The sequence below is a fragment of the Equus przewalskii genome, chromosome 3 (genome assembly GCF_037783145.1).
Source record: "Equus przewalskii isolate Varuska chromosome 3, EquPr2, whole genome shotgun sequence".
NCBI lineage: Eukaryota > Metazoa > Chordata > Mammalia > Perissodactyla > Equidae > Equus > Equus przewalskii.
In genome coordinates, this window is record NC_091833.1 from 89306745 (window position 1) to 89332207 (window position 25463).

The 25463-nt window shown below is 42.6% G+C and overlaps 1 protein-coding gene across 2 annotated transcripts in view; it reads left to right on the forward strand.

The window, feature by feature from the left end:
• The window catches only part of RELL1 (RELT like 1), a 60743-nt gene extending 37353 nt beyond the window's left edge, over positions 1-23390 (forward strand). For both annotated transcript variants that reach the window (XM_070612982.1, XM_070612981.1), the window contains 3 exons: positions 2651-2887; positions 5778-5916; positions 21346-23390. In XM_070612982.1, coding sequence (XP_070469083.1) covers positions 2651-2887; positions 5778-5916; positions 21346-21351 — 382 coding nt within the window. In that variant the 3' untranslated portion in view covers positions 21352-23390. The remainder of the gene's footprint in view (positions 1-2650; positions 2888-5777; positions 5917-21345) is intronic.
• The last annotated feature ends 2073 nt before the right edge of the window (positions 23391-25463 follow it).

A 25463-nucleotide genomic window follows, 5' to 3' on the forward strand; every position in this document is an offset into this window, starting at 1 on the left:
CCTTGTTGAGAACTGCTGTGTTGGATAATAATGATGGGAGATAGTAACAGTGTTGAAATTAGGGGTCTGGATTGGGTCTTACCTCCACCACTTATTGACCACCTTTTCTTGGGCAAGTTAACTGACTGCTCTGTGCTTAAGTTCCACCATCTCTAAAATGGAGATAACCATTGTACCAACTTCACTGGGTTATTATAAGGAATATAAAGTACCTTGGGCATTGAAAGACCTCCATGAACATGATGATTAAATGAAAAACCAGGCTGGTTTGGGGGCATCTGGTAAGTTCTACTCTGTATTACCAGTTTTAGGTCACGGTTGCTGAGCCTCATAGTCCTTCTTAATTAATTACAGATAATTACATTTCTATATAATTTTTCATTTCTTCAACAAGGAGCGTTTATTGAGTGCCTACTGTGATGGGTGCCATGCTGGAGCTGGGCGGTCAGAGATCCTTGCTGTGGAGGACTCTGTCTAGTGGGGGATGGAGACGTGTGTGTGAGGCTTTATGGTGGAGAGCGTGAGAATGCTGTAGAAGAAGTAAAGACCAGATGCTCTGGGGGCTCCTGGGCCAGCAGGAGGTCAGGGGAAGTTCACAGAAGAAGTGCCATTTGAGTCAGGTGTGGGTCAGGCAGAGACAGGAGGCAGGGGCTGCTTGTAGGCAGAGAAAGTCCAGGAGAAAAGGCATGGGAGCATGAGAGTGTGGGACGCACCTGAGAAGGTTCAGTCTGGGGTGACCAGAGAAGGTGCTGGGGACAGTAGCAAGAAGGCAAGGAAGGCAAGTTGGGACCCAGTCACATGGCAAGGAGTTTGGACCTTTTTGTGCTTACGCTATGGGTGATGCCCCCAGCACGTCCGGTCAAACTGGCCGTGTTTGATTTGCATTTTTAGCGAGGTGACTCAGGGACAGGAAGGTCACTTTTGGAAGCTCTGGTGATGTCGTTCACAGAAACATACGAGCTGTGTTGCCTCCCACCTTCCGGCTCTGACCACAGACACCTGGCGTTAGGACTGTGTTCGTTCCTGGTGTCTTTGCCCCGGTTGTCTTTGAGCTTCATCACGTAGTGCCTTCACTGGGTTTTGTGCACAGTGGCTGCTTGATCAGTGTTTGTTGAATGAATGTTGTTAAACCTTTGGATTCAACTTTCTAGTCTATGGTGTTAATTTAACATTGTTTTACCCCAGAAAGCTGCTGCTGTGTGTTTTTGTTTGAACAATCTAAAGAGCATCCCTAAAGAGCAATAGGAAACTTTTGCTTGTCTGTGATGTTTTCAGACTATCTCCTCGAACACAAGCTACACTTCTTTTTAATGTGCAAGTGGGCTGGTTTTCCGCTGCATAAAGGCTGGCTTATGCTGTCATAAGACTTCCATGTGCCTTTGGGGCTCTTGGCACAGTCTCAGGTGTCAGGCTGTGCTGTGATGTGCCGCCCCACCTACCCTCCTACACCACGTCAGAGGGCTGATTTCTGGTCAGGCTGGCCCTGTCCTGTTTTAATTCCTCCTTTTCTAGTGGCCCAGAGCCTTGACATGTGCCTTTTGAAAGTAGCCAGCCTCTGGCCTACATACTTCTGCTTTTTATATTTCGCATGGCTAGATTTCTTCTTGGTTATCAGAGTGATCTCCCTGTTTCTGAAGCACAATAGCATGGTGGTTAAGAACATGATTTCTACAATTAGACTTTCTAGATTTGGATCTCAGATCCGTCACTTATTAGCTGTGTGAGCTTAGGCAAGTGACTTAACTTCGCTGAACCTCAGTGTCCTCTCTCTCTCTCTCTTTTTCCTTTGTGAAGAAGATTGGCCCTGAGCTAACATCTGTGCCAATCTTCCTCTATTTTATATGTAGGACAGTGCCACAGCACGGCTTGATGAGCGGTGTGTGGGTCCGTGCCCCGGATCCGAACCTGTGAACCCTGGGCCGCCAAAGCAGAGTGCACCAACTTAACCACTACACCACTGGGCTGGCCCCAATGTCCTCGTTTTTAAAATGAGGAAATTAATAATACCTACCTTATAAGGTTTTGTAAAGATTAATTAAATTAACATTTATCAAACGCTTAGAATACTATGCGTTAGCTATTTTTATTATTACTATTATCAACACTGTTGGCATCTCTTTTGATATTTTGACCTAAAAGCTTTCTTCTTTTGATGCAATACTCAGATTGGATCAAATATTCTATCTTAAGAGATCATTGGATCATTTGGTTGGAATTTAAGTTTCTTAATCCTCCAAGGCGCATAGATTCAGGTCATCCCTTTGCTTAGAGATTTAAGCAGGCCCTGGGCTCTGTGTGAGAGGTCAGTGTGATTGCATGAAAATGGAGATGAGTCATTTAGAAAGAAACCTAATACTTTAAATTCAAACAGGTGCCACATCATTAGAAGCAGTGGCTTATTTCCAGCCAGTTAATTCCAGTCTAGAAGTGATAAATCACACTCTTGCTGTTTAAAATGCACTGTCATTGCATGGTCATAAGAGCTGAGTACCAGCTGCCTAAGAGCAGTTCACGGAGCCCATGTGTATGATTGGAAGAGGCGTTTTTTATTTTGATTTAAACCTGCTTCTTACATCACAGGGAGAGATTGCCGAGCTGGTGTTTCTTTTAAGTAACCGGTTCTACCTTTTCCTTTTCCTTCCCCCCTTAGCCCCGTGACCCCCAGCACTCCTGGGAGCCCGCCGTTGAGCCCCGGGCCCTTGTCACCGGGGGCCACCCCAGGGAAACACATCTGTGGACACCATCTGCACACGGTTGGCGGTGCTGTTGAGAGGGATGTGTGTCATCGGTGTAGGCACAAGCGGTGGCACTTCATAAAACCCACCAACAAGTCCAGAGAGGGCCGTCCGAGGCGCCAAGGAGAGGTCACCGTCCTCTCTGTGGGCAGGTAAGATCCCTGTGGTCACTTTGGGTTTGTGTGACGTGGCTGCTGTGGTGCGTGCATTTCTGCTTACCTGTTAAGTACAGAGGAGGTTCTCCTAAGCCTGGCTCAGGTCACACCTCTGGGCTTTTTAGATGTTTTCTGGTCTGAGGTCTGCATTTTTCCAATAGCAGAAGAATCCTAAGAGCTGGGTATTGCTAGATCAGATGTATTAATTGAGGTAAAAAATTAATTCTTGCTGTATGAGTGTTCTCCAGAGAAGCAGAACCAATAGGATAGATGTAAGAGGAGATTTATTGTAGAAATTGGCTCATGTGATTATGGAGGCTGAGAAGTTCCATGATCTGCGTCTGTGAGCTGGAGCCCCAGGAAAGCTGGTGGGGTAGCTCAGTCCAAGTCTGAAGGCCTGAGAACCAGGGGAGCTGATGGTGCAAGTCCAGTCTTAGTCTGAAGACCCGAGAACCAGGAGGGACCATGTCTGAGGACAGGAGAAGATGGATGTCCCAGTTCAAGTAAAAAGAGTAAATCCGCCATTTCTCTGCCTTTTTATTTTATTCCGGCTCTCAAGGCATTGGATGATGCCCACTGGGATTGGTGAGGGTGATCTTCTTTACTCGGTCTACCAATTCAAATGCTAATCTCTTCTGGAGACCCCCTCACAGACACACCCAGAAATAATGTTTTACCTGCTATCTGGGCATTCCTTAGCCCAGTCCAGTTAATGCATACAATTAACCATTACACTTGCTCTGGTAGATAAAGCCTAACTATATACAGAATAGAAGTTTATATTTTGTTTATAGAAATTGAAAGATCAGTGGGTGACTCTTGAACCAATCATCCAGAGTCCCAGGTCCTTTCCATCTTGTGGCTCTGCCAGGTTTGCTAGCAGAAAGGCAAAGTATGTGGAAGATTGTTCGCAAGAGGTTTTAATGAGATAGGCCTGGAAGTTCACATTCCACTGGCTAGAACTCAATCACTTGGCCACACCTAACAGTCAGGGAGTTGGGAAATGTCATCCAGCCATGTGCCAGGAAGGAGAGATGGAGCTGGTCCACAGCTCTCCAGTCTTTGCCACATAAGCTCCATGTGGATTCCTGGGACTGCTTTCTTTTAGTTTACCACACCTGTGTCCTGGGCTTCCCAGTCCTATAGTACCATTTACTTGTGCCCCATATGTGAGGCAGAGATCTTGCAGTTCAAGTGATGAATCAGTTTGCTTATAGGTAGAGCATTTTTGCAGTGGAATTCTTCTGCAGTGTCTGCTCTTTCAATTTTGATTCTCATGCAGGGGCTGCATTGACAAGGCTTTAGAGAGGCAGTAGAGAGTAATGGTTAAGAGTGTGCGTACTGGAGCTAGGCTGGGAAGCACTGAGCAAAAGTTGACAGTAATGCATACATAGTCCTTCTTTCTCTATGGACGAACTTTGGGAGGAGTAGCCTGGAATCATTGCATTTACCTTGTTGGAGTCCTGGCACCACTGCATACAAACTGTTACTTCTTTCAGTGCCTCAGTTTCCCCCTCGATAAAATGGAGATGCCGTTAACACTCCCCTCATCTGATTTACTGTGAAGACTCAATAAGGTGACTCATGTAAAGGTCTTAGACCAGTATTTGGCACTTATGCACTCAAGAAATGTTGGCTATTATTATTATTATTTTAATTCACTCGAGTTTCATCACGGGCTGCACAAGGAATGAAGAGAAGGCTGTAGGGCTGTGTGCCACTTACAGCAAAACAGTACAACTCATGACCACGCTGTTTTATTAAGAAGCAGAGTCATAGGAATTTACGAATGTGGAATGTAATGAGAACCTGCAGCTTGTTTGGACAAAGCATATTTTGTTTGCTTTAAAAAAATCTGATGAAATTTTCAACTCAGATTCAACATGACTTTTTAAACGCCCCAAATCCCATGGTCTGTCTTGGATGTAGAATATTAGGAACGTTTAATTATTACAGGCTGCGTTTTAGCATGCATTGTGTAAAAAGAGGCTTAGAGTTCGACAGAATAGGTTAGTGGTTACAAGTCTTCCCTGATTTCTTTCACTTCCTCAGAGTCTCCCTCCTCCTTATGGTTGATGACCTCATTTTAAACAAAGACAGAGAATTTATTTTTGATAGTTTTAAGGGAAATTAAAGCCAGAACCAGAAAGAACCTATTATGAAGACTTCAGGGATTTGATGATGATGTACTAGAAAAAACAGTCAAATTGAATACGTTTCTTTTTCTCTTAATTCTTAATGAAAACCTCTTCCTTAATTTCCTTAACTTTTCCCTTAATCCTTAATGAAAATTAACCCAGATTTTCTTTAAAAAAACCCAAAGAACCAGACAAAAACCAAACAGACACAAAAACCCTACCGCCAGCTGATACTAATAAATGTGCAGTTGGGGCTCCTCTTGCCGCGTGCGCGCGTGCATGTGTGTGTGTGTGTGTCGATAGGAGTCTGATGAGTGTGTGCTGTCTTTGAGTAAGGCAGCTGTCTGGTGAACATTTTGCCTAAGTCAGTCTGATTTGCAAACTTGTCTTGCTTTTATTCAGCCTCTGTGGCTTATACAGCTGATGTTAAGGCTCATGTCACTATAGAAACCATAACGCTGAGGCTGTTTAATGGTTGAGTACCCATGTTTTTGAATGCGTTTTCCATGCTCTATAAAGTATCCAGCATAGTCTGTGATGTGTTAAGTGAAAATCAGCTGGAAAGTTTGGCCAGTGACATGGGGAGTTGCTGGATAGGAATGCCCCTCCCATTGAATATGGTGTTTTTCATTGTTGTCCTAACTTTTGGCTGAGTTCGCTTGGGCTCCTCTAGATGGATGATTTTTGGTTCACTCATAATTCTTGTTTACTGGAAAAGCAAAGTTCATCAAATCTCTTTACCCCCTTAGGTTTAGAGTTACGAAAGTGGAACACAAGTCAAATCAGAAGGAGCGGAGAAGTTTGATGTCAGTTAATGGGAACGAAGGCGTCAATGGGGAGGTCCCTGTGACTCCTGTGAAGAGAGAACAAAGTGACACTGAGAAACAGGTGAGTGGTAGTTTTGGTGACATTGGGAGTGGGGTGGTGCATGGTGGGAGAAGGTACTGAGAGCCTCTCTGGGGTGTGTGGTGGTATAGGCAGGACCTGACAGAGAAATGAGAATGCTTTTATGGAACTAAAGGACTGCAAGGGACTAAACATGATTACTTGTCTGTCCACAGCTTCTTGTAAAGAGGCCCCAAACTCAGGTGCCTCCAGGGGCTTGGCCTACATGATGATGAGGAGATAGGATTACTTCTGAGACAATGTGGAGTGGTGGGAATTGTGGCAAACTAGAAATCACATAACTCCTCTTTGGGTTTGCTTTACCACAGGCAGAAGGCACTTAGTGTTGCTAGATCTTATGCAAATAAGGGTAGAAATCTAGACTCTTTAAATGTGAGATCACCATAGCTTTTTACATGTTGGCAGCTTATTAAATTTCCTTTAAAAAACCGTGCAGGCCAAATGAAATATAATCTTGTTATCATTTCTAGGTAAACTGTGATTTGAAAAAGCCTGGAGCAAGCAAACTAAAGGAAAAAGCTCCTTTAATTGAGTTGGAAACCAATTTTCTTTGATGTGCCACAGTTCTAAAATACCCCCCAAAAGGATATTACTCTTTCCACCAAATATTTTTGAAGCAATTTAAAAGCAAAAGTGAATGTTTCTTGGTTCGGCAGTTTTCATTTTGGAAGATACTGCTTGAAAAGAAAAAAAGCCTGTGATAACTTGATGTTGGCTTAGCTTTCAACTTACTCTTTTCTTGCTGTTTTGGCTTGAGTAGCATTTCTTCCTTTCGTGCTTCTTACTATGTGAAAAAAGGCAAGTGTGAGAACTCAGGGGTGCGCATGCTTCAAAAGTTCCAGTGCACCCTTCTGAGGCTGAACATTAAAGCAGAAGAGATCACACTTACAAAGGGAGGAGAGGGTGGGGCAGGGGGGGCGTGGACTGGCAGCGTCCTTGAAGGTACGGGGAAATAGCAAGGTTGATCCTGAGCCCTTGGGTCAGGTGGCCAGCTTCAAATCCCAGTTTGCTCTCACTAGCACTGGGAACTGGGCAGGTACTTGGCCTTTTATTCCTCACTGTCCTCGCTGGAAAAGGAAATGATGCTACCTGCCTCCAGGGGTGGCCGTGAGAGTTCCGTGAAACAGCACATGAAGCCCAGGGCCTGGCACATAGGAAATCCTCAGTCAGTGATGCTGATTGTTAGAAATTAATTCATTTTTGGTCAGTGTGGTTGAGCGGAGGAGAGAAGTGGATTTTGGGTGAAGCTTCTCTGATAATCTATCAGGCTCAGAGGGGTTGAGAATGTTCTGGAAGTAACATGGAAGAGGAATGCTCCTGAATTCTGTAAGATGTAGGGCTCTGATAGCTTTCCAGGGCTAATTCTTGCAGTCTTGCCTTTGGGGAGATCTGCCACCTTCCCCTGAGTTGAGGAGCTGAGTACAGAGCAGACAAGTTTGTTTTTGGCTTCTCAGCTAGTTGCCTTGGGGAATGGCACCAAGAGGAATTTAGGAAAAGGAAGAGGATGCTGAAGATAATAATCAAAGCATCTGATGTCAATTCAGTATTCTAGTCTTCTGGGCATGGTACTGATCTGTATCTCACATGTCCCCATTATAAACATCTCCTAATGAGATGGATACTATTATCCCAGTTTTGTACATTAGGAAACCAGTGAATGGAGAGGGTACGTTACATGTTAAGGATCACATGTCGACGAAAATAATCCATAACCAATCTATAAATGAAAATTTGGGTGAGTTTATTCTGAGGTGAAATCTGAGGACCATGGCCTGGGGCCTTTCTTCCCAAAGGAAGAAAGGGAACCGAAGAAGTGGGGTGCACAGAGTGGTTATATGCCCCCAAACAGGGTGTTTCACATATGATTGAAATGTCCCTCCCACAATAGTCACAAGATTGCTCTGTCGGCACAGCACTTGATGGACACAGCAGGTAGTGGGTCTGCTATCTTGGTGGGCGTAGCAGGAGGCAAGTCTATTGTCTGGAGCTGGGCGGTCACAGGTGAGCACAGCAATCAGTTTCTAGCCTAAGGAAAGATGCTTAATCCTTAAGGAGACGCCAACGTTGGGAGGGGGAGGGAAGTTGCACCTTTATCTCAAGGGCCTTTGTTCTTGCCATAGGGAATATCTAAAGCAGATAAACAATGCATGCTGAACAGCCACGGTCAGGCCCTTTTGGAAAGACAAGGTCAGGCCGAATTAGGTTTATACCAAATGGCTTCCTCATATTCTCCAATATATCCTATTGCTTGCCATTTTTATTTGTCACATAGCTGGAAAGAGAAGCTGATTTGAACCTAGCTCTCTGACTACAAGATCAACTACACTCTTCTACCGTCCTAGGAGCTCATGAAGGGGCAGCCCTCCACCGATGAATGGGGGCCATTTCTACCAATGATCTGGAAGCTTGTGATCTAATATGGTAGCCACTAGTCACTTATGGCTACTTAAATTTAAATTACCTAAAATTAGAAATTTAGTTCTGCAGTTGCACTAGTCACATTCAAGTGTTCAGTAGCCACAGATGGCTAGGGTCTGCCACGTTGGACAGCACAGATACAGAACATTTCCATCGTTGCAGAAAGTTTTATCGAACAGAATAGATGGTACCTTAGATGTTAGAATTGGAATCCTAAGTGACTTCGGTGAGTTAGAGAAGCATTCTGATTAAACTCATGAGGACTTGCCTGTCAGGAGGAGAAGCATCTGGCTATTCAAGTCCAAGGTGAGAAGCGCCCAGCCAGTTTAGTCTCAAAGAAAGCGTGGGTTGTAATGACAGTCTGTACATGAGTCATCTACCTGGCAATGTATCCAGAGACGGAGCAGACCATGCACAAGAAGAGTCTGCTCACCCTCAGGCTAGAAAGATCCCTGTCAGGCTCAGCCCTGTTAGAGCCTCACTAATGTGCCGTGGCTGGTTTTGGCCACTACTGCCTGGAAAGAAGTTGAGATCTGGGAAGGTTAAAAGAATTAGGATTGCTCAGCTGATTTTCGCCCCCAAATTTTGTCTGTAGGAATTTGATCTGATCATCTGAAGTCCTGACCGCATCTAACCGGTTGACAATTTGATAGTCTCTGCAAAGCACATGGTTAGCCACCCGGATTTTGTAAAAGAGCATTGGATTTGATCAGAAGACCTGGGCTCACATCCTAGCTTCACCATCTGGAAATTGTACTTAACTGTCTTTACTTTCAGTCTCCTTGAATGTGAGATAGGAGATTCAGTTCATTGATTAAGGCAAAGGTGGAGAGAGCGTCTGGTGTGTAGTTGCTTCTCGGTAAAGGGTGGTCATGTTGTGTTGTGCAAATCAGCGATGAGCCCATGAATGACCTTAGAAAGGGGCTGGGCTGGCCCGGTGGCCGAGTGGTTAAGTTCGCGCGCTCTGCTGCAGGCGGCCCAGTGTTTCGTTGGTTCGAATCCTGGGCGCGGACATGGCACTGCTCATCAGACCACGCTGAGGCAGCGTCCCACATGCCACAACTAGAAGAACCCACAACGAAGAATACACAACTATGTACCAGGGGGCTTTGGGGAGAAAAAGGAAAAAATAAAATCTTTAGAAAAAAAAAAAAAAAAAGAAAGGGGTTGCGTTTTCCGAGTCTTCCGCTAGTAGTTAATTTTGAAATTAAAAATAAAATTTTTATTATGGAAATTTTCAAACTCAAAAGTAGAGAGAATAATATCATGAATGCTCGTGAGCCATGGAGTAATTTAATTGTAATACCTACTGTGTATTGAGCATTTACTATGTACCTGGGATGCTTTGAAAGGCATGTTCTACTTATTAACAGATTTAATCCTCACAAACAGCATTAGGTAGGTGCTAATTAGTACCCCATTTGCAGGTGAAAATCTTAAGCACAGAGAGTTTAAGTAACTTGTTTAGAGTTACCAGCAAGAAGGTAGTGGAGTTTAGATTCCAGCGCAGACAGCCTGGCTTCTGGAGTCTCAGACTTCGTCACTCAGCTGGGTCCAGGGAAAGCAGGTCCCGTGGTTAGAGCCTGCTGGGGCTAGGATCTGCTGAGTGACGATGTTGGACAACACCAACAGAGAACGCGCTCTGAAAGAGGAGGGAAGGGAATATTCATTGACATTTAAAAAAATTAGGGATCCATTAAAAGTTTTCTTGCTAGATTTCTTATATTTCTCATCCCCAAAAAGAGTATGTTTGGGGTATTTACCAAGACTAAATCCGGAAATTTTTCCCTCTAGGCCTAGATCTGTGGTTCTGGACTGAATTGACAGATTTTCCGGAAAATGTGGCGAATACAATAGGACAGGAGTCTTTTACACAGTCTAAAACAATTTTGAGAGTTGTATTTCTTCCTGAAAAATGTTTTTGTTTAAATTTGGATTTTTAGCCAAGTTCTTTTACTGGAATGCCTTGTTTTACTGTAGAATCGATTGAGATATTCAGATGCAAATGCCTATCTACTCATTGGTTGGGTTTCTTTATTTTTTTTCAGTTAAGCGGTTGATACTAGAAACTAGACGATGTTCTAAATAGAGCGTTATCAAGACTGGGGAGGATTTCTCGTGCTCTCTTCTCGTTTTAAAAAGCACAATCAGTTGCTTGGCATCTCCTCCTCCCTTATTCTTTTCCTTGGCCTGAGTTCTTTTTTGTAGCTAGATCTCGTTTGCCCACTGCCTGATTTATTTTGGCAATGGAGTTAAAATGGTTTCTTTTTTCCACAGAAAATGTGTTTTGATTTCTTCTTAGAAGAATAAGCTTTTGTTCTTCAAAGTTAAATAAATCAAATTGCTTTCAGCCTCCAAATGCCAGTGCCTTGTCTTCATTATCACTGGTCCTTTCGCTTTTTAAAAATGATACTGTTGTAAGCATTCTGCATAGCTTGTTTCTGAAGTATATGCTCCTTTTTCCATATTTATGGTAGTATCTTATTGAAAATATTGATTTGGTAAGTTTACATAACAATATTTTTTATCAAACCAAAAATTCACAACATTAGACATCTCTTTATTTTAAATTGTTTTATTATTGAAACTATTAATTCTTAAGTACTTTATTTTAGTGATTAACAGCTGAGTTTTAAACTACTTAGGTTTAATTTTAACTGTGCCACTAACTACCAATGGTTTTAGGCAAGTTGCTGAACTCTCCAGGCCTCAGGGTCTTCATCTTTAAAATCGGGTTTTGTCTGGACTTAAATGACATAATGTGTGTGTAGAGTTCTTAAGTCAGTCCCTGGCACAGAGTTAGTATTTACTAAATATTCACTATTATCAGTAATTTTCATCCCATTCTCAGTGCCTTAGTTATTTATTAACCCATGTCTCAAGCATCAACTTCAGGTACCATGAATTCCTTTTTACTTCTTAAGAACATAGAGCTTTGGACTCTTGTGACATCCCTGAAATAGATATTTGGCAAGTCCCTTAGGAATTCGGGCTATTTTCTTGTTTGTGTTAACCATTCCTCTCTTGCTGGAGGTGGAGTCAGAATTAGTTACAAGGCCATTGAAACGTTGTGCTGATTTGAGTTCTTTTCATTGTGAAGATCAGAGGATGCTTTCCATGAAGAGACAGTGTGGACCGGGAAGTTTCTGCGCTTTGCTGAGCCTCTGCTGCGCTGGGGCTCCACTCAGGGATAAAGTCTCCTTTTTTCCAGGACTGTTTCATGGAATGTGCTCCTTCCCTCCTGAGCATCGTGGCCAATCACAAGGTCAGCTTTCCTGACCTTTGGCGCCTTCATCTCCTCCTCTAACAAAGAGGAAAGGCAAGCTTTTCTCCTTACTCTGTGCCAAGCTGTGTAGTGGAGGGTCCCTGTGGGGGTCCCCCTGAAGCTGTGTGGCTTTCTCTGCAGTCCTCTGCAGCACACTTCTTATCTTAACTCCAGGGAAGGAGAGGAAGTGCCACGAGTTAGTTAATTGTTTTCTCCATAGCTTATATTTTTTTCAGGGCAAAATTCATATTTTCTAAAATGCAAAAGGATCTCAGATTTGATGGAAGCCCCTTAATTTGATTCACTGGCCATAAAGGTTCCATGGTAGGTAAATTTATAAAAAGAAACTCACCTTGAATAGGCGTGGATAGGACCACCGGGCTTGATTTTCAATCACTGAACACATTTCTAAGGGGTAAAAACAGTACTTTGTCGGAGACCTGTGTTGTTTTTATGTGGAAGACCAATCCCATTGAGTCCACCTTAAATATGGAGGTAGAGGAAGGTTTATGTCTGTTCAGGACCGTTCAGTGGCTGTGCAAAGAACAGGCAGGTACAACCGGCCAGATGAGGAGAAAAGCTGAGTGAGGGATAGAAATTTAAATGCAGCCTTGTGAGTTATGGATAATACTCTCTCCTTGTACAGATGAACATGAGGAATTAATTTTCCCCAGATCCCTGGGCTAGGTGGTGAGAGGGCTTGGATGGGAAGAAATCCACATTTTGGAGCTAACGTGCTCGCTGGTTTTGGAGTTCAAGGGAGCTTTCCTTTCTCCAATGGGAAAAAAAATCCTGCTGCACCTCAGCCCGTAGCTCACAGTAGTGATCATTTCAACATTATCAGCCTCCACCATGCATGGCCTCCTGTGTCTCCTGTGGGGACCCTCTGATGTCATTTGGCTGTTAGAGCTGTACCTGGGTCAGGTCCAGGTTTGTGATATACCACCATGCCCTGGGACTTTGGGGGAAAAAAGAAGAAAAAAAAGAGGAAGATAGGCAACAGATGTTAGCTCAGAGCAAATCTTTCCCTGAAAAAAAAAAAAAAAAAAAAAAGGAAGGCAAAGAAAGCTTGATTGTTCTGGATTAAAAAAATTTAAAAAAAAAGGAAGTGCCTTATCTACACCCCTTCTCTGCCACCACACGCATGTCTGCCAGTCCCCTTCCCAAGAGGAAACCACAGTTATCGCTGTCCTCTATATCCTTTCAGGATTGTTCTAGGCATGGGCATGCTTATATAACATATATATGTGCATGCAGCCCCCTCTTTGGCCCTTCTACAAATAAGAGCATAGATACTTGTCTACACCTTACTTTCTGTTGAAATTGGTGACTAATAGGTTTTGTGGACTATTGAGTTTTTAACTCTCCCACGTTGATTGAGCCGTGAGGAGTGAAAATGCTGGGCGCATTTTGAAAGTCATATGCCCTATTTGTTCTTTGTTGTTGGGAAAAGCTCCAGTGCATTTAAGGACATAATCTGGGAGTTTTGGGTGGACCTAAAAACGTATTTCGCTGTCATCAACTATGATGTTCCTTAAGTTTTTCTTCCACAGCCTTGCTCTGTATACAGAAGAGATTGAAATATATTTGTCACTATTCTCAGAATTTAGACACCATCAGGGACCAGAGGTTTTTGTTTTGTTTTGTTTTGAATTTCCACCAAAGCAAGCTATCTCCTCCCTTCCTGTATCTCCCTAGGCAGGGTCTGCTCCAGGGCCCCCCTCCCTATTTTTGACCGGAACTTGACCTGCTGACCCCTCAGAGAGCTTATCTCTTCTCCCCCTGTAGCCCTGTCAGCCCTCTGACAAAACTTGAGAAGGGCGGGCTGCGACATCTGCCCTTTCACCGTAGAAACTGCAGCTTTGGAGGCTCCAGGAGACTGAAGGAATGAAAGAGACCTGCGGGGCCTCGAGGGCGGCAGAAAATGAAATCCTTGATTCTGAGACATTTTTGTGTTGAACCAGAAAGAACAGGGAATTAATATTTATAACTAGGATTTTTATTTTTCTTAATTTGTAATCTCTACTCACATTAAATAGCTTAAGTAAATAATAGTGTGTATTTGTCATAGTAACAGGATGTAGGATGCTGTTGTAACTCCACAGTGTAGATTCTGTAATCAGACTGTGCTCAAGTCCTGGTCTGTCACTTTTTAGCTGTGTAATCTTGGACAGTTACTTAGCCTCTCATGCCTCATCTTCTCCATCTGTAAAGGGAGGATAATAATAATAATACCACCTACCTCATAGGGTTGTTGTCCCCTGGTGCTTAGTAAGTGCTAAATGGGCAAATGCTAGGTGTTATTATTGCTGTATTCTATCAGGCAAGCCCTGTTTAAATACTTAGCAAATAAAAGTCTGATAAATTGATGATTTTGATATTTTGTAATTTTCCTGAGGCCCAGAGAGGCCAGGTTAGACATAACCTATTAGGTGTTGTAGTTTTGTTCATTTGAGATTCGGGTAGAGGCTCACTGATGGCCGGTTACCTGAACTCGAGTTCATAGGCCAATAGGCAGGCAGTGTCTAACTTGTTTGGTTTTTCTTATTAGAAAGAAGTGGTACTATTCAGAGTAATAAGTTATTCTACCTGTAGCTTAGTGTAGACATTGAATCATAGGTGTGTTGAGACAGTTGTTGCTGAACCAGGTTCGTTTTGCCCATCACATAAAATGCCAATCACTGAGACGATGAGTTTGCAGCAGAGAAAGGGTTTATTCACAAGGCAGCCAAGTGAGGAGATGAGAACAAATCTCAAATCCGCCTCTCCAAAAAATGGAGATTAGGGCTATTTATGGGGAAAAGGGGCAGAGTGGTCTGGAGTGTGGGGATAGATAGTTGGAAGTAGGGAGTAATAAGGTAATTGACGATCTGCACAAGCGTACTCAAGCTTCATGGCTCTTCACGGGACTCATGTTCACAAAATGGTGGCGTTAGCATGATCTGAGGGTAGAGTTTTTAGTTCCCTGACATTGTGAGGTCACCTATCAGACACCTGTGCAGGCCCAGTTGGTGGGCTGGTGGTCTTGACCTCATAGTTCCTGAGAAACAACTCAAGCACCTGTTACCATGGTGACCCAAGTGTCAGAGAGATGTCTTTGAGGAACCTAGTGGGAGGTGGAGAATATATTGCCTATCTGCATGACTTTTAAAAGTAACCAGTGCAGCTAACAATGAACGGGAGAACAACTAAAAACTACAGTTAATAATTGCCACAAAAAACTTTTGTTACTAGCTACCTAATCATCAGTGGCTAATTGTCTACTGGTTTCACTAATAGGGAATGACTAAATTGCATTTAAATAATTCCCAGATGAGAAAAGAAAGTTGTTCACTGTTGATATGAAAAAGCTAAAAATTTAATTATTAAACTCCCTCCCAGATTAGGGCTTGTAATGTGCCAGTGTATGATATAGTGATTTATAATAAGAATATATATTTGGTCTTCCTCCTGCTTCGGGCACAGAGCTCCTAAAACCCTTGGAATTTCCTAGGCGAGGAGAGAGCCAAAAAGGTGTCTTTTGTTATGTTAATGAGGTGAATTATGGAAAGACCTTAGGTCCCCAAGGGGTGGGGGCTGATTGCCGGGGAGGAGCCAACCATGAGATTAGAGGGTTGGGACTTTCAGTCCCACATTCCTGACCTCCAAGGAGGGGACAGAGGCTAGAGATTGAGTTCAATCGCCAATGGCCAGTGATTTGATCAATGATGCCTAAGTAATGGAACCTCCATGAAAAGCCCAAAGGATGGGGTTCAGAGAGCTTCCAGGTTGGTGAACCAGAACGCTACCATGTGCTCCTGTGCCAGACCCCAAACTCCAGGAGGACAGAAGCTCCTTTGTTCGGGACCTTGCCCAAGTTTCTCTTCATCTGGCTGTTGATTCCTATCCTTTAATATCCTTTATAATAAACCGGTAATCTAGTGAGTAAACTGGTTTCCTGAATCCTCTGAGCTGCTCTAGCAAATTAATTGAACCCAAGGAGGGGATCGTGGGAATGTCTGGTTTCTAGCCAGTCGGTTGGAAGTACAGGTAACAACCTGGATTTAGGATTGGCGTCTGAAGTGGAGGGCAGCCCACTGTGGGACTGAGTCCTCAACCTGTGGAATCTGATGCTATCTGTAGGTAGATAGTGTGAGAATTGAGTTGAATTGTAGGGCACCCTGGTGGTGTCAGAGAACTGCTTGATGGTGTGGGGGAACCTCCTCACACCCCTACCTCTTTATGCTACATCCAGACACACACACACACACGCACACACACACCAGAATTGGGTGCAGAACCTTTATAATGTATGGAAGATACAATGGTCAATAAATATGAAAAATGCCCAACCTTACTAATAGTCAAATAAACAAACTAAAATAAGGAGAGCACTTTTTGCTTTTCCATTGGCAAAGATAAATGTTAACACTAGCAGGATGATATAACTTACATCCAAAATGAGATTCTTCTGAGAGTAAAAGGGAACACACCATAATGATTCATATTTAATCACAGAATAAACATATAAACTGAGGCGGCTGGCCCGGTGGTGCAGAGGTTAAGTTCGTGTGCTCCACTTTGGCTGCCTAGGTTCGCTGGTTTGGATCCCGGATGCAGACCTATGCACCGCTTGGCAAGCCATGCTGTGGCAGGCATCCCACATATAAAGTAGAGGAAGATGGGCATGGATGTTAGCTCAGGGCCAGTCTTCCTCAGCAAAAAGAGGAGGATTGGCAGCAGATGTTAGCTTAGGGCTAATCTTCCTCAAAAATAAATAAATAAAATAATTAAAAAAAACATAAACTGAGACCTCCTGGGCAAACTGGTCCCTATGGTCTCCCTGGTTAGTGCCCAGTGTTGAGGGGTGAAGGGAGATGAGCATTGCCACATACCTAGGCGACAAGGCTACAGTAGAGTTATATGTACTCTATGTACTATGTACTATGTACAGTAGAGTTATATATACAGACACAGAGCATCCACTCTATGTTACTAGATGAAAAAGCAAGTTGTAAAATATTCCAGTTTTGTTTAAGAAATGACCCGCCACATATCTCATTTTGTCTTGGGCTGAAGCTGGTTGTTTAAACTTCCTTCTCTACAAGCTCCAAGCTCTCTGAGGGTTTGGACTGTGTCTTCTCACCTTTTGATGTGCCCTCAGGTGGTGCTTTGTACATAGTTGGCCCTCAGTCAATCCTTAACAGGTGTGATCATAGCTTAGTCATCTGGTCACTAAAATTGACCTCTGCAGATTAGCTGAATTCTGGTTCCAAACTATTACAAAATAAGTTAAAAAATGATTCTGTAATTCAAAAATATTCTAGTTCAGATTGAGTTCCTGAGATTTTTTAAATTAATATCTCTGGCTTTAACTGATTCTGTCATATCTGTTTCCTCCTCCATTTCTTTGATGTGGTTTTTGGCCTCAGCTGACTTTGTAGTGTTTGCAGGGTTTGCCCTTTGGAAGGGAAGGTAATTCTTGGAGTTCATATCAGTTCACAAACCTTGGTGCTGGGTTTTACCTCATGGCTTAAACCTTTATATGTGCATTAATCAACTGGGCATCTTGTAAGAAAGCTGAGTCCTGGGCTCCAACCCCATAGGGTCTGATTTAGTAGGTCATAAGTGAAACCCAGGGCATCAGCAGTGTTTAATAATCTTTGAGCCAATTCTAGAGCAGGGGCAACTGATCATCCTAAGAAACACTGACTTAGAGACTGCATGGATTAGCCGAGATTAGCATGGATCTGTTCTGCTTTCTAAACATACATGGGGCCTTTATTAAAATAGGAAGGTATTAATATTAATTTATAAAATTTAACACACTATTTAGACCTGAGCAACATTTAAAAGACTACAAACACCAAGTGCCTTCTGATATCTTCCTGTGAATCTACATCCGCCAAGATGTGCAGGTAGTCCTGTTTCAAGACCATAGTGTCACCTTTTCAGTGACTAGCACCTGTGAGCACATACCCACAGAGTGTTGACTAGAGCCTGGTACAAGATAATCCTCTAAGAAGTCTGAGTCCTGCGGGATCACAGATTACTGGATCTGTGGATCTGAAGGATCTGAAGGATCACCTGCATGTAACTCCAGGACTCAAGTATGAGTATACTATCGAAATGTTAACTCTGTTTCTGTAAACAGCTTTCCCCATTTATTTTATTTAAAAGTGTTCTAGAAAATTCTTAATCCAGCTAAGTGATTCTGTAGCCTTGTATCTATTCAATTTCATATAGGTGCACTTTTGATCTTCTCAGGGATGGGGCCCCTTTTAGAGTATAGGTTTTTAGGATCATTTAATTGTTCCTGTGTAGCTGCAAGGACTTCCCCAGGCAGTGGCCCTGCCAGCGTTTCTAGTTTCTGCATTTCCCTTCTGTTGCCCCCACACAGGTGAGGAGCCTAGAAGTGAGGGAACCAGAAGATCTCAGTGATGTCATCCATGTCTGCGTGGTGAATGGTGTGCCAGTGCAGCGTGGGGAGGACTGTGTGGGCTTCCACGTCTGACGGCCTGGGGTGGAATTGCTGCTTTTAACATTAATAATTGCATGGCCTTGGGCAAGTTATTGAACCTGTAAGCCCGTTTCCTCCTATGAAAATGGGAATCGTCATTGACTCATTCGATCATTGGAAAGATTAAGATAATGAATCTAGAGTGCTTAGTGCGGCAGTGCCTGGCAAAGAGAAAGCATTCTGTAGATGTCAATTACTGTTGTTATTAATCAGATAGTCTTTTTCTTCCTTAACACACTGTGCTTTGAGGTCTTAATGTTCACTGTCCGTGAATCTATTTAGGTTGCTAGTGTCTTAAAACATGTTTCTAGTTTTTAAAGGGACCCAATCCTTTTTTCTAGAGAATCTTTTTTAACAAGGGACATATACGTTCTCATTAAAGATACAGTGTGGCTTCTGTGGAACCGTAACATAATAATGGAATTATGGCTTTGTCTTTATAATTAGAATTGTGTAGTAAGCGATAAACTCTAAAGAAAAAGATGACCTCTTCTTTCTTTACAGATGAATCTTTTCTGAGGTTCTTAATTTCTCTCCATCAGTCTGTTTTATGAGGGAAGTGGTCACACTTGGGATTTCTGAATCGTCTTTTCAGTGTAAGGAAATTTTCCTTAATTTCTTCCAGCTTGAGCACTTGCTTGTGTAAGACTGTAATCACCAAATTTTCCCCCAAGAGAGAGAAGTCAGGCTTGTTAAGTCTGGTGGGGTCCCCTGGGCATGGGAACTGAGAGTAATGGGTGGGTGGAGCGTCTTCTTTCCCTCCCGTTCACTGCTGTCAGCCTTTCCTAGCATCTGCGCCAGCCCACTCATGGTTTCTGACTGCTGTATGACCAGATGGAAGGCATCTTTTAACATTGATGTGCTGTGGTAAAGAAATACTATTTTAAAGTGTGTGTTTGCTTATCAATGTGGATATATTCACAACTGTAGAGTGAAATGAGAAGAATTTTAACATGTGAAAGTGCATCATGGCACAGTCCCAGAAAGGCCACACGGTTGGAAATTTACAAGCCTTCGAGCGTGCGGTGTCTTCTTTCCCCTAGACTGTCATTCTGATTAGACAGGTATTTACCTGAAAATTGATCACTGCTGTGCTGGTCAAGTGCTGCCTTGAATAAATGTGTGTTTGTGAAGACAGAGAACCCAGAACTGCAAGTCAGTGCTGGGTCACTTTTAAAAAGTTGAACTTTCCTTTTTTTTTTGCTTAGTTTCTGGTATTAGTAGGGAGGCCTTTAAGCAGCAGTCTGTATTTTTCACTTCCTCTCTCAAAGATGCTGCGTACGGTGCAGTTTTAATCAGCCTCAGGAGGCAGCTCTTGAAGAAGGCCAGTGTGGTCGTTGAGGGCAGAGAACTGGATGATGGTAATGATGCTAATAGCTCACCGCTGGGCGTGTGCTGACCGCATGGCCCTGTATTAAGCATTGTTCATATATCATCTTATGTGAAACCCTCAACAACCCTTTGAAGGAATGCTACAGAGAGGGCCGAGGTTCAGCAGCTAGTCCTAGGGGTCTGCATTTGAATCCAGGCCTGCTGCTCCAGACCCCTCCTAGCCCAGCCCTTGCTTGGCCTTGCATGCCCACTCCTTAAAGTGGGTCAAATCTGTGCAAAGAACTCCAAATGGAAAGTTGTCCTACACGAGAAAGAAAACTCTTACTGTGATGAAACATTACATTCTAGGCCTGACGTCCCTCGCCCTTGACCTTCTTGTTTTCCTTGATGCAAAAAAGTCTACGTCTAAGGGAGCAGGTGATAAAAAGAGGATGTATAAAAATAGTTGAATACCTATTTTCTAGAAAGTGGCCTAGTTTGAAGTTTTACTGAGAAAATTCTCTCTTATATTTTACTTTTTTTCTTTTAGGACCATTTTTCTATTTCTCCACCTCTGGCCTTTCTACTTGTTTCTCTTCTAGCATTTTCCATCTTCATTGGCTCTCAAATGATGTGTTTCCGGACCTGATTTTATTCAGCTTTACAGTTCAATCCATAGTTCAGCTGCCCTAGGTTGTAGCAATGCAATGCAGGGAATTACTTCTTCCATTTATAATTAATAACTCCATTCATGCTGTTTAAGGGGACAGTGTTTTTCCTTTTTATCTAAGGGGATAAGGGTCCTTTTCTCAACCCATTTAGTTTGGGAAATCTCTCTCTTTTTCTTTCTCTCTTGCTCTCCATAACCACAATGAGTATTATAAATGACAGAATGACAGAAAAGGATAATATGGATAATATGAGAACACATATCTTATAGGATAAGCTGTAAAATAAGTACAAAGTAATACTTAAATTAAGACATCTCTATTGACTTCTTGCTGTTTCTTCATATTTCTGCAGGTTGACTTCATCTCTGTTTTTGTTTAGCATTTATGGGCAAACACAATTGGCAGACCAGAGGATGATTTGTTCCTTAACCTGGTGTAGGTTGGCCTGCCTGGTGTGGATGTTTCAACGTACACAGGCAGCTCTAGAATTTTAGTCCTGTCCTGGGGTATCCCAGTCTTCAAAAGGGGAAAGTGAAAGGGTACATCATTGTCTGTCACTTAGATGAGACACTTGTAGAGAAAACCCTTTGGAAAGTAGAAACTCTTTTACAAGTTTGTAATGTAAATATAGACGTTGCCAAGGGCCAATTGTTGGAAGAATTTAGAAATACAATACAGAGGCCTCAAGGTACAATGAAGACCTGAGGTTGTTTCATCATCGTGTTCTTACCTGCCTGGGGAAATCCCGCCAGGCTGACCTGTGTGCTCAGTAGAGACCCAGAGTTAACTCTCTTTGGTGTGGCTTGGGAAAGATACCTTACCTGAGACCTATAAGATTCCTGGTGACTGAGTATGTTCACCTGCTGCTCATTACTTGACAGACTGTGGCTGAAGAGTTAACTCATTCCCAAGAAGTGATAATGACTCAGAAGGGAATGTCCAGCAGTCACCTTAGAAACGTCTGTTAAAACAGGCTGTTACCCTTAGTCTACTGTGGTTCTCAAATTCTATTCTTTCCTGGTTTATAAAACCTTGATAATGAGGTCCATTTGAAATTGTAGTACTTAAATTTCTTTAGACTGAATTCTAGAAGAGATATCTAATGGGGGAAGGAATGTGGTGGGATGGGGTGAGACAAGGTGAGGATGGCTTACAATTCCTCTGTGTTTTCAAATATTCAGGCAGATTAATCTGTGACCTGATGTTTACGTTCTGTAAAGGTTTACCTTTTTTGTTTTCTCTTGCAGGAGTGACTTTATTTGAAGAGTTCTGAGAGACTGAAAACCTAGGAGATCTGAAGTTGCTTAGGGAATATTTTTTTAATCTTTTATACAGTTTTCATCGTGGAGTCTGCAGGCATGTGGATAAAAGCTAAAAGGGAATATGGTTGCTATGCTGGATACAGAATTCAGTTTGCTTTGAGAAAAGTTTTGGTTTAAAAAGTCTGATGAAAAATTTGTCCCATTTTCAGGGAAGAAAAGAGTTCATTTTTTTATCTTCCCAACCTCTGCCCCTCCAATCCCCCATCCCCGGCCTTGGTGAACACACTGCGGTTTTTCCAGTACGATCAGCACGTACAGTGGAACTATTCCTGTACAGTCTGAGCTGATGCTCGAGGGTGTGCGTGTGCACACACACACGTGTGCACACTTACTTCTGTGCTCCCAGCCTTTACATTCTGTTTTGCTACTGATTCTAAGACGATCCTGTTATAGTTTGACTGTTACGAAGGATAGAAGATGAGTCATTGGTTGTGAAAGCTCCCTGAAGATAATCTAGTCTAATCCCGAGAAATTCATCCTCCCGGAGGTCATGGAGTCGGATGGAACCAGATGCTAGACTTTGGATTCTGAGACCAAGAATTCAGCGTTGACTTCTGCTACCACCGTGCCACTCCTAGGTCACTCATGAAATATTGGTTTTTTTAAATTTGGGGTAACCAATTCTTATTTAGTCCATTGAATAAAGAGGAAAAATGGTTTAAAATCACTAAAACAAACAAACAAAACCCAAAATTCTTGTTTTGACAACCCCAGGCCAAAACGAAACCAAAAAAACTCACTTCTGGTGCAAGCTGGGCCTGCACCCTCCCCTGATGTGTTTTCTTTGCTGTACTTGCTGCTTTCCATCTTGTAACTAATGTGACTAAAAGATTCTTGGTGGTTACTTTACCCTGCAGGCCTGGAAATTTTCTTTTATCTTTACAGTTAACAAAACCCCTGAAGGAACCCGGAGGCAAAGATAGTACAGGGATGGTAGGTCTGGGCCGGGGGTAGGGATCCAGGTTCAGGGAGATCTTCTGCCTGTGTCAGCGTGGGTGTGGGGCCTTGGGTGCTTCTCTCATTTCACAGAGAAAAAAGTCCATTTCTCATTTGACTCCCCAAAGATGATTCCCATAAAAATGTATTTTAAAGTATTTGCTGTAAATACACTCATTCCATTCTGTTTCTGGCATCAAACTAAAAGTGTCTAACCTTTTGAATGGATGGTAGGTTCAATTTCATGTGAATTTTTACTGACAACTAATTAAAAGGTGTATGTGTGTCCATATATACGCACAGTAGACTAGAGGAAGTCAGTATGGAAATAAGTTTCACTGAGGTCCAGGAAATAGCAATATAGGAATTTTTTGGGTGTGTGTTAGTGTAAATAATGTATGTGTGGTCTAGACTGAGTTTTAGTTAAAAACCAAAAAAAAAGCACTATTTTTTGCTTTAAAAATACTATACCCTCACAACGGTGAGGGAAAACAATGTAAGATATTCTTCAGCTTTAATTATTTTTTAATTTTATTCGGGTCAGAGCACTTTTTTTATAGCAATACGACAGGCAGGAGAATACTGAAAAATATTTAAAATTGTATTTATACTAAGAGTACGTTTTAAATATTTTCTAATACTTGAGCAGTTTTTGTCTGGCTGGCTCCCAAATATGCCAAAAGTTAAGCATTCAATATTTTCAACACAAACGCTTTGTACTGGTTTATATCGTCTAACGAGAATTCTTAAGTGTTCCCAAAGCACCTGATGTTTACAGGTATTGTGTTTTTCCTCCTTTTTTAGAAGGATTGGGGATCCACAACAAACTTCCTATATAAAACACTAATGACGGACTAACTTCTGGTGTAATCAATCAGTTGGCTACCCCCTTGATGTAAAAATTTGTAAAGGAAATTTTTGACCATTTTGAGCGTCAAATGTCTTTTTAACTGTCTGATTTGTACTTTTACGACTTTTGTACTACCAAAGCAGAGTTAAAAATAAAAATGTTAAACACTGTTGTTTTTGGATGATCCAATTGTTCATGCCTTGTGTACTGAAAATGCGATTGCGGTAGTATAATTTACTGAGCTTAATATTACAGTGCCTAATTTCTTAGAAGAGTTACAAACGTGGTAGAGAGTGTTCCTGTATATCCTTCAGCCTATTTCCCCTCATGTTAGCATCTTACATAATCTCAGGACAATGACCAAACCAAGAAGTTGACATTGGTACAGTACTACTAATGAAGGCACAACTTTATTCGAATCTCACCACTTGTCCCACTAATCTCCTTTTTCTGTTCTAGAATCCTCCATTGCATTTAGTTGTTGGGTCTCCTTAGTTTTCTCTGATCTGTGATTGTCCCTCAGTCTTTTTTTCATGATCTTGACACTTTATAGTGGACTGGTCAGTTATTTTGTAGAAAGACCTTCAACTTGTTTGCCCACTGTTTCTCCTCAGGTTTTGCATTATGAAAATGATGCAGGGAACATGATATTAATATGTATTACTGGTGACATCAACCTCGATCGTCAGTTAAGATGGCGGCCACCATGTTTCTCTTTGGTAAAGTCACTGTTTTCCCTTTGTAATTAGTGAGTATTGGAAGGGAGGTACTTGGAGATTAGGCAAACATCTTGTTTCCACTTAAACTTTCACCCATTAATTTGACCATCTATTATTAGTTTCTTAGGGCTCCTGTAACAAATTGCCACAAACTGGGTGCCTTAAAACAACAGAAATTCATCCTTTCATGGTTGAGGAGGCCAGGAGTCTGAAATCAAGGTGTGTGCAGGGTTGGTTCCTTCTGAAGTCCCGGAGGGAGAAGCGCTTCCATTCCTCTCTCCTAGCTTCTCGTGGCTGCTGGCAGCTCTCGGCATTCCTTCCTTTGCCGCGGCTTCGCTTTCTCTGCCTCTGTCTTCACGTGGCCTTCTTCCCTGCACGCGCGTGTGCCCCTGTCTGGTCCTCTTCTCAGGAGGACACTAGTCATCAGAGGTAGGGCCCGCCTTATTCCAGTATGACTTCATCTCAACTTGATTACATCTGCTGAGACCTAGTTTCCAAATAAGGTCACCTTCACAGGAACCAGGCGTCAGGACTTCAGCGCATCTTTTTAGGGGACACAGTTCGACCCACCATGCCGTCCACTGGTGGGTCTTGCCTGCAGCGTTACTACTGTGGTAGGGGCTCTTTCTATATGTAAACACGCACACCACGCGCACTACTAACCCGTGCCTTTACACACATTTTTATTTATTTCTGTATCTTTAAAACAAAAGCCTGAATTGGGACTGATGCCTCTGACGGCAGTCTAGCTCCACAGGGCTCCTCCTAATCTTCCTGCTTTCCTTATCTGAAACTTTTTCCCTACAGTGAGGAAACCTGGCTCTTATTACCTATGGTATTTTTACATATTTGTAGCCCTAGCATACATGTAAGGTAGTTTGAATAGCTACCCCTGCGAGAAACAGACTTCCCATCTGGAGCACAGTGTCTGTGTACAGTTCTTCTTGTTTTTAGCCTTACAGCATCCAGTGAAAACCCAGTTCCCCAAGCTACTTAGGTCAGCCCCTCCGCTCCCCTCCCCTTCAGCCTGCTTATGTGATCCAGTGTGAACACAGAGTCATGTGTCATTGTCTGCATTCCATCTTTCCTTCATTTCCTGGTTAAAATGTTTAAAATGTATATACAGCAAACTTCACTCTTTGTCGTGCCTCATTGGATCTTGATTTTGAATTTTCATTTTTTTTTTCCTTGAAAATAGGATGATTGATAACAGCTTATGCTAAGGAAGTGGAAAAGCTGATTTTGTAATTTTCAGTTCATGAAAACCAAGAAACCCAGAATGTAAGCCCAGGGAGGATGTTAGAAATTATCCCAAATCCCTCATTTTGTAGTTGAAAGGGGTCACTTGGGTTGACAGGGTTTGTTCTTAATTAACCAACCCTCGGTACCCTCCCTAGCACAAGTGCATGCGGAGTGGGGCTGAGTCACGGTTTGATTCAGGGCTTTCTCAGCTCGTTAGGGGGCAGTGAGCAGTTGCACATGTGGCGCCTATGGCCGTTCTGTTCTGCGTGGAGACAGAATGCCAGCCTTGCAATGCC